At 44.9% G+C, this 8,283-nt stretch overlaps 1 protein-coding gene across 5 annotated transcripts in view; it reads right to left on the reverse strand.

Moving 5' to 3' along the window:
* Positions 1–8,283, reverse strand: part of prkcz (protein kinase C, zeta) — a 78,478-nt gene that overhangs the window by 10,495 nt on the left and 59,700 nt on the right. For all 5 annotated transcript variants that reach the window (XM_058389126.1, XM_058389125.1, XM_058389129.1 and 2 more), the window contains 7 exons: positions 7,260–7,357; positions 7,047–7,133; positions 5,004–5,139; positions 2,134–2,221; positions 1,835–1,954; positions 930–1,009; positions 456–545 (listed from right to left, as the gene is read on the reverse strand). In XM_058389126.1, coding sequence (XP_058245109.1) covers positions 456–545; positions 930–1,009; positions 1,835–1,954; positions 2,134–2,221; positions 5,004–5,139; positions 7,047–7,133; positions 7,260–7,357 — 699 coding nt within the window. The remainder of the gene's footprint in view (positions 1–455; positions 546–929; positions 1,010–1,834; positions 1,955–2,133; positions 2,222–5,003; positions 5,140–7,046; positions 7,134–7,259; positions 7,358–8,283) is intronic.

Below are 8,283 nucleotides of genomic sequence, written 5' to 3' on the forward strand. Positions count from 1 at the left end.
GAGGGGGGGGACAGAGAGAGAGACAGAGAGATGGGGGGCAGAGAGAGTGACAGTGGGAGAGAGAGGAAGACAGAGAGAGAGAGAGAGGGAGAGAGAGGAAGAGAGAGAGAGAGATGTCATCATTGATCATTAGAGCAAATAAAGAAAACAGATCAGAGTTCACGCCCCAAACACAACACCACCACTGTAACCAATCAGATTACAGTTCAGGAAATAACTGTCTGTCTGTCTCTCTCTGCCTCTTTCTCACACTCTCTGTCTCTCTGTCTCTTTCCCTCTCTCTCTCTCTCTCTCTCTCTCTCTCTATATATCTGTTTTGAGGACATGTCTCCTGCAGTGATGTGCTTCATGCTGATTTGTACAAACGGGAACAGATGGTCCTTTTCTTATTGCATCACCAAATACACATCCTCTCTCTCTCTCTCTCTCACACACACACACACCAATTTTCTCACCTGGTCCCAGTCGATGCTCCTGAAGAACGTGTGAGATTTAATATCTGTGAACCCTGTCTGAACCTGGCACCCCAGTCGCTCCTTGGGATCCTGAACAAACAACGTGAAGATAAACACCTGAGTTCTACAGAGTGAATACATCACAAACACCTGAAACACTGAAGAGTCAAACTGACATTACACACACACACACACACACTATTCAATCTTAGACCGTACTGCATCCTTCAACATTATTTAGGAGATACATGAAGCCAGCTGCTCCACCTGAGTCTCTCCTTCAACATTACTCTATACCTGTGTTATAAAGCCATAATGAGCCACACACATACACACACACACATACACACACACACACACACATACACACACACACATACACACACACACACACACACATGCAGCAGAAAGATAAAGTTTAATCTGTAACTGAACACAGAGCAGGAGTGTGTGAAGGACAGGCCGCTCTCTCACCTTGTTCAGGAAACCTTTTAACACACTCGCTGCTTTTACTGACAACGAGCGAGGGATACGGATCGGCTTCTCCAAAATCACTGAGAGAGAGAGGGGGGGGGCAGAGAGAGAGAGAGGGAAAGAGAGAGAGATGAATAATAGTGAGTCAGTCCTGTAGTTGTGTAGATTCAGGAGATTCTAACACACATCACTACTGTACTGAATAAACTATTTCAGCATCTTCTTTATTATCTCTTATTAGATTATAGATACAATTCTCTCTCTCTCTCTCTCTCTTTATAATCTTTGGCTAGAAGGATTAGAACACAGAGGTGTGTGTGTGTGTACTCAAATGCAGCATATGGGAGAAGTATAGAGCAGCAGCAGGGAATGTGAGGGTCAGGGTTATGGCTACGAGGAGAGGCAAGCGGCAAAGGTGTGTGTGTGTGTGTGTGTGTGTGTGTATGTGTGTGTGTGTGTGTGTGTGTAAAACAGCATGCTGCCTTCTCAGCTGGGGAAAGGGGGGCAACAAACAGAGCAGCAGATGACCATGTCAGCATGGGTAGTATATGTGTGCATGCATGTGTGTGTGTGTGTGTGTGCCTTTTTGCATGTGATGAAGGAATTTTTCTCCTCACGTGCCAAAACACTCCAGATATCTCTGCCTCTTTTAGCTCTCTACTTTCCTTACAAGGTAACAGTTTCCTGTTCTTCTCATTAACCCTCATGTTTAATGTTAATTAATGCTTAATGCTAATTAATGTTTAATGCTAATTAATGATTAATGCTCTATATTTATTTCACTCTCCATATTCAGGCCTCCTGTAAAAAACACTACAGACATCCAGTTATTAAATAATAATCAACAGAGTGTATGGTATATAAACATGTAGTGCATAGTGTGAGTGTGTGTGTGTGTGTCTCACCCTGGAAGAGATACTCTTCTGTGTTCATATCTGGATTGTCGGTCATAATATCAAATGGAGATCTACCAGCCATCATCTCAAACATCAACACCCCAAGAGCCCACCAGTCTACACTGAACCCTGAGATACAGACAGACAGGAGGAGAGACAGACAGAGAGTGAGACAGAGACATGTACTATAAACTTTATACGTACACACTCAGACACATATATACAGACAGTATATGGACCGCACACTGTGTGCTTTAAGGTAATGACATGTTTTCTTTCATGCTCGTGTTGAGATATTTATCTCATACCGTAATCTTCTCCTCGCAGGATTTCAGGAGCAATGTAGTTTGGCGTTCCACAAAAAGTGCTGGTTGTATCCCCGGGTCTGATCCCCTCCTGAAACGAGACCTCACTAGCCTTTAATTACTCTCAGAAACAATTTCAGGAAATTAAGGAAGTAAAAACCATTTCTATTGGTTTAGCATTTTGGCCTTGTGTATCTTGATGAACCTCAGGACATGGAGGTCACCAGGAGTTTAATGCTCCCAACTGGGTCCAACTGCTCAATGGTCAGACCTACAGGGAGTGGTCAGACAATGAGCAGTTCTAGAAACCCCCATGAAGGGTACAAAGAAGAAGTGCACCTGTCCAGATAAGGGTTCCTGGTCAAGCTCATCAAAGCTCATTACATGTCTATATCACGTTTTTATCACGTGTTTATCACATGTTTATCATGTGTTTATCACATGCTTCCCAGTCCTGGATGGACAAGGCTTTTGAAATGGAAACTGGCTATAGAAACATGGGACATCACCAGCAGGAAAGGAGCCTGAGCTCGTGTGTGTGAGGTGTGAAGGTCTGGACTGGATTATAGACTGCTTTAAATCTTCACACAGTACAGGCTCCTGGTGGTGTCTTTCCTCTACACTGGAATTCCCACAGGAAACCAGCCTGAGGTGAGACACTTCCAGTTCCAGGCTGCTGCCGTGACATTCAGCTGCCGTGAGTTTCAGGAAAGAGAATTCAAATATCAGTTCAGAGCATGGCTTTTCAGAAGAGGTGGATTAGGTGCTCAAGATAGATCTGCTCCTGCTTCATTGTTCTCCTGGGGACAACTTTAGTGCTCAGGCTGGGAGCGATGGAGATACATAGAAGGTTGTGAATAGGAGGAACGGCCTTCCGGATCAGAACCTGGACCTGAACCTGCATGGTGAAATGTTATTAGACTTCTGTCCAAGCCACAAACTGCCAACAACATACACTATCCTCATAATGGTCAAAGGTCAATAATCAGATTTCAGATTGTATTATCAGATTTATCGAGGATCGGATAAAGCACTGTGACCTGATCACCACCTGGTACTGACCTGGTATGGGGATGTTTGGGAACATCTCTCTGAAGCAAGGCAGGAATTTAACTCTTTCTTCTCCCATGTACAGAGTGTCCAACTCCGCAGTCCTGACCATTATTCAGTAAAAGCCCAGGAAGGAAGGAAGGCTAGTGGTGCCTATCATGGTGGTAACTCCAGGTCAGGCTTGTAGACACCCATGGTGAGGAAGGCCAAGAATTTAAAGAAGGAGTAGTTTGAGTAATGCTCATGGAGGACTCTCCTGATTCAGGTGAGAGGTCTGAGAAGGCCAGAAGAGCTGCAGAATAAACAGAAGTGAAGTGTTCATGCATGGATGGACTCTGGACAGGCCATGAAAAACACTGGTGTGTGGAATAACATTCTGCCAGACCAATGAAACATCAGGAGCTCAGCTGAACATGTCTGAAGGAGTGCTGTACACTGCTCGACATGTTGTTGTGTGAAAATGAAGAAGCAGTTTCAGTAACTTCTCGACCCAGTGGACATGATCTTCCTTCAGTGTTAAAGCTCTGGTATTTTAGAGATCCTCTGTTCTCTCTCTGACAATCTATGTCCCATTCCTCAGTGATGACCACGAGCTCTGAGTAGTGACCATAAGACTGAGGGTCAGGCAGGAGGAGTGAGGTTTCTTCATGGTTTCTGGGTTTACTTTCATTAAAAGGGTGAGGAGCTCAACAATCCAGAAGAAGCTCAGAGTAGAGCAGTTGCTCCATGAAGACAAGAAGAGCCAGATGAGTTGGATTGGGCACCTTATAACAGTCACAAGCCTGTTATAGGGCTGTGCGAAGGTTGTGTTGTTATCCTCACCACTAGGGGTGCTAGAATGCAGTGGGTTGCTAAGTCAACCATGTTGTAGAAGAAAGAAAGAACATGTACAGAGGGAAGCATGGCCTTGCCATGTGCTCAAACTTGATGAGTACCTGTTGAGGAACATGTGTCAACTGACTCTTTGGTGGTTATGGTCCTTGATGCCAAGATTGTGGGGAAGTTTTAGATTTTCTTTTCCCACAAACGCTCATGTGGTGTTCCACACACCAGGCATATGGATTCCGATGGACTGTTATGCTGGGTGCTTTAAGGATTTCCAATGGAATTCAGATAAAACTTTGCTTACTCTTAAATCTTCATTCATTATACTCTGCACTGGACTGATTTGACTCTATATGTTTTTTTGTGTTTGTTTGTTGGTTTTTTTGTTTGTTTGTTTGATTGATTGTTTGTTTTGGGATTTGTTGCAAGTATCATGTAAATGCTTGAAATTATCTGATATGTTTTGCTCACTTTTTCCTCCTAAATATTAAAAAAAGACTATGCTTTGCATTCAGTGAAGGACTCTGATTGATGCTGTTATTTAATGCAATGGGTTACCTTTTATAAATAAGTTGTATAGCGGGTTTGAGCTTGGTTAAGCCAAAGACTGTTATAACCTTATAAAGATGTCCCCTGGTGATCTCCTAGCTGAGCTGTAACAGACACATCTCACTGGACGGAGACCCCTGGGCCCCAGGGCAAAACCCACTAGACCGATTATTCTCTTTTTACTACTTCACAGTCAGAGCGGGAATGTCGGGAATCCCGCAGGAGGAGCTAGAACCTGCAGCTGAGGAGAGAGAAGTCTGGAATGAACTTCTCATTCTGTTACCATGGCAACACATGCAGGATGAAAGGAGGGAAAATGAATGAATGAAAGAAAGACTGAAGAATCAAGTTATATAGTTACGAAAACAGTGCACTATGATGTGTCTTTAACATATTATCACCTAGTTAATGGCGTAATCTCCGACGGTTTCATCACGTGAACATGTTACCTTGCACATGCCGTAGTCGGTCAGTTTGATGTGACCGTCCTGGTCCAGAAGAACGTTGTCCAGTTTCAGGTCCCGGTAAATGATGCCCTTCTCATGCAGGAAGTTCAGAGCGATACAGATTTCAGCAGCATAGAACCTGAACACACACACACACACAGAATATTACTTTGAAACTTTGCTACAGCAGGAAGGATGAAGTGTAGTAAAAAGCAGGATGAAGAAACCTGAGTGTTGCGGATGAGGTGTGTGTTGCGGATGAGGTTTGTGTTGCGGATGAGGTGTGTGTTGCGGATATGGTGTGTGTTGCGGATGAGGTGTGTGTTGCGGATGTGGTGTGTGTTGCGGATGAGGTGTGTGTTGCGGATGTGGTTTGTGTTGCGGATGAGGTGTGTGTTGCGGATGTGGTTTGTGTTGCAGATGAGGTGTGTGTTGCGGATGTGGTTTGTGTTGCGGATGAGGTGTGTGTTGCGGATGAGGTGTGTGTTGCGGATGAGGTGTGTGTTGCGGATGAGGTGTGTGTTGCGGATGAGGTGTGTGTTGCGGATGAGGTGTGTGTTGCGGATGTGGTGTGTGTTGCGGATGAGGTGTGTGTTGCGGATGAGGTGTGTGTTGCGGATGAGGTGTGTGTTGCGGATGAGGTGTGTGTTGCGGATGTGGTGTGTGTTGCGGATGAGGTGTGTTGAGGATGTGGTGTGTGTTGCGGATGAGGTGTGTGTTGAGGATGTGGTGTGTGTTGCGGATGTGGTGTGTGTTGCGGATGAGGTGTGTTGAGGATGTGGTGTGTGTTGCGGATGAGGTGTGTGTTGCGGATGTGGTGTGTGTTGCGGATGAGGTGTGTTGAGGATGTGGTGTGTGTTGCGGATGAGGTGTGTGTTGAGGATGTGGTGTGTGTTGCGGATGTGGTGTGTGTTGCGGATGAGGTGTGTTGAGGATGTGGTGTGTGTTGCGGATGAGGTGTGTGTTGAGGATGTGGTGTGTGTTGCGGATGAGGTGTGTTGAGGATGTGGTGTGTGTTGCGGATGAGGTGTGTGATGCGGATGAGGTGTGTGTTGCGGATGAGGTGTGTGTTGCGGATGTGGTGTGTGTTGCGGATGAGGTGTGTGTTGCGGATGTGGTGTGTGTTGCGGATGTGGTGTGTGTTGCGGATGTGGTGTGTGTTGCGGATGAGGTGTGTGTTGCGGATGAGGTTTGTGTTGCGGATGAGGTGTGTGTTGCGGGTGAGGTGTGTGTTGCGGATGTGGTGTGTGTTGCGGATGAGGTGTGTGTTGAGGATGTGGTGTGTGTTGCGGATGAGGTGTGTGTTGAGGATGTGGTGTGTGTTGCGGATGTGGTTTGTGTTGCGGATGAGGTGTGTGTTGCGGATGAGGTGTGTGTTGAGGATGTGGTGTGTGTTGCGGATGTGGTTTGTGTTGCGGATGAGGTGTGTGATGCGGATGAGGTGTGTGTTGAGGATGTGGTGTGTGTTGCGGATGAGGTGTGTGTTGCGGATGAGGTGTGTGTTGCGGATGAGGTGTGTGTTGAGGATGTGGTGTGTGTTGCGGATGAGGTGTGTGTTGCGGATGAGGTGTTTGTTGCGGATGAGGTGTGTGTTGAGGATGTGGTGTGTGTTGCGGATGAGGTGATGGTGATGTTAGAGAAGGTCAGAGGAAGTTCTGTGGATTCCAGGCTTTAATAACACAGTGGAGGTTAAAACAACAAAGATGAAACAGGATGAAAAAGCATCACTGACACTCCCAATGAGGCTGTGTGCCTCGCTCTCCAGGGCTCATGGGACATTTACGACAGCCTCATGAATATTCACGAGGATTAGCTTTGATTAGCATACTGATTTACATATGCACAGTCTGCAAGATGAATATTAATGAGGAGGATTGGGGGCGCTCTTGATGTGCTTAATTATCCTGCATTTGATCTCTGCTTATCACAGGGGGAGAGACAGACAGAGAGAGAGCGAGAGAGATGGACAGAGTGAGAGTAAGACACTGAGAGAGACAGGCAGGTGTGTATTAATCAATAAGTTGCATAGGTGTGTGTGTGTAGGACCTGGCATGTTCCTCTGGAAGTTTCCGTTGTCGTTGCATATGGAACATCAGGTCTCCTCCGTTCACATACTCAATCACCAAAAACAACCTGATACACACACACACACATTTACAAACAAAATCAACAAAACATGGAGTGTACAATAAAGCAAACTTAAAATAACAAACATGATAAATAATACAGATCAGATACATCAGGGTGTGTGTGTCTCACCGGCTCTCAGTTTGAAAACAGGAGTGTAAACCCACAAGGAAAGGGTTAGTGGAGGCCTGTTCAAATACATGCTTCTCTGTCTGAACCCAGTCAATATCCTACAGAGAGGGGGGGGGGGTACAGGGAATGAGAGAATGGGGGGGTGAGAGGGAGGGGTGGATACGGGCTGAGAGATTATAAACTACATATATTTTCTAAACCACTGTATTCACATTTATTACAATCTATTAATGTATAATTAATAGTGTATTAATGTACAATGTGTTAGCTACAAATAAATTATTAACAGCCGTGTGGTTATAAAACACCACAAATGAACAATAAACAGTGTAAAAGTTTACTATAATCTGCCAGAGTAATTATTTCTATAATCTCTATAGTCTCTAACCCTGTCAGCTGGTCTGGTTCTCTGTGTCCGAGGGTTTTATGAAGAATGTGTGTGAGTGTTTTAGACGTTACTCTTTTTACAGACGCAGGAATGCAAAAGAAATACAAAAAATAAACATGAGGGTGCCAATATTTTTGCACATGGCTGTGTGTATTATTAATCCTCTTTATTTATGATGAAAATAAACATGAGGTGTAAACTACAGTGAGGAAAATAATACACAGCACCATAAGAGACCGACAAACATCTCAGTGTATGTGCGTGTGTGTGTGTGTGCGCGTGTGTGTGTGTGTGCGTGTGTGTGTGTGTGCGCGTGTGTGTGTGTGTGCGCGTCATCTCTGAAGATCAGAAAAACATTGTATCAGTTAATAAACAGGCTTGGACATGTTCATTAATTATTAGCCACACACACACACACACACACTATACAATTCCTATACTAAGGAAGACCTGGAAGAATGAAGTGTGCTAAATGTACACAGACCCACAGTGCCTCCTGGTGGTGAAACATTTCTCCTGGTATAATTTTACACAGCCTATGTGTTCACCTGTAGTGTTCATCTGTAGTGTTCACCTGTAGTGTTCACCTGTAGTGTTCATCTGTAGTGTTCACCTGTAGTGTTCACCTGTAGTGTT

Source organism: Hemibagrus wyckioides, linkage group LG05 (assembly GCF_019097595.1).
Source record: "Hemibagrus wyckioides isolate EC202008001 linkage group LG05, SWU_Hwy_1.0, whole genome shotgun sequence".
In the NCBI taxonomy this organism is placed as follows: Eukaryota; Metazoa; Chordata; class Actinopteri; order Siluriformes; family Bagridae; genus Hemibagrus; species Hemibagrus wyckioides.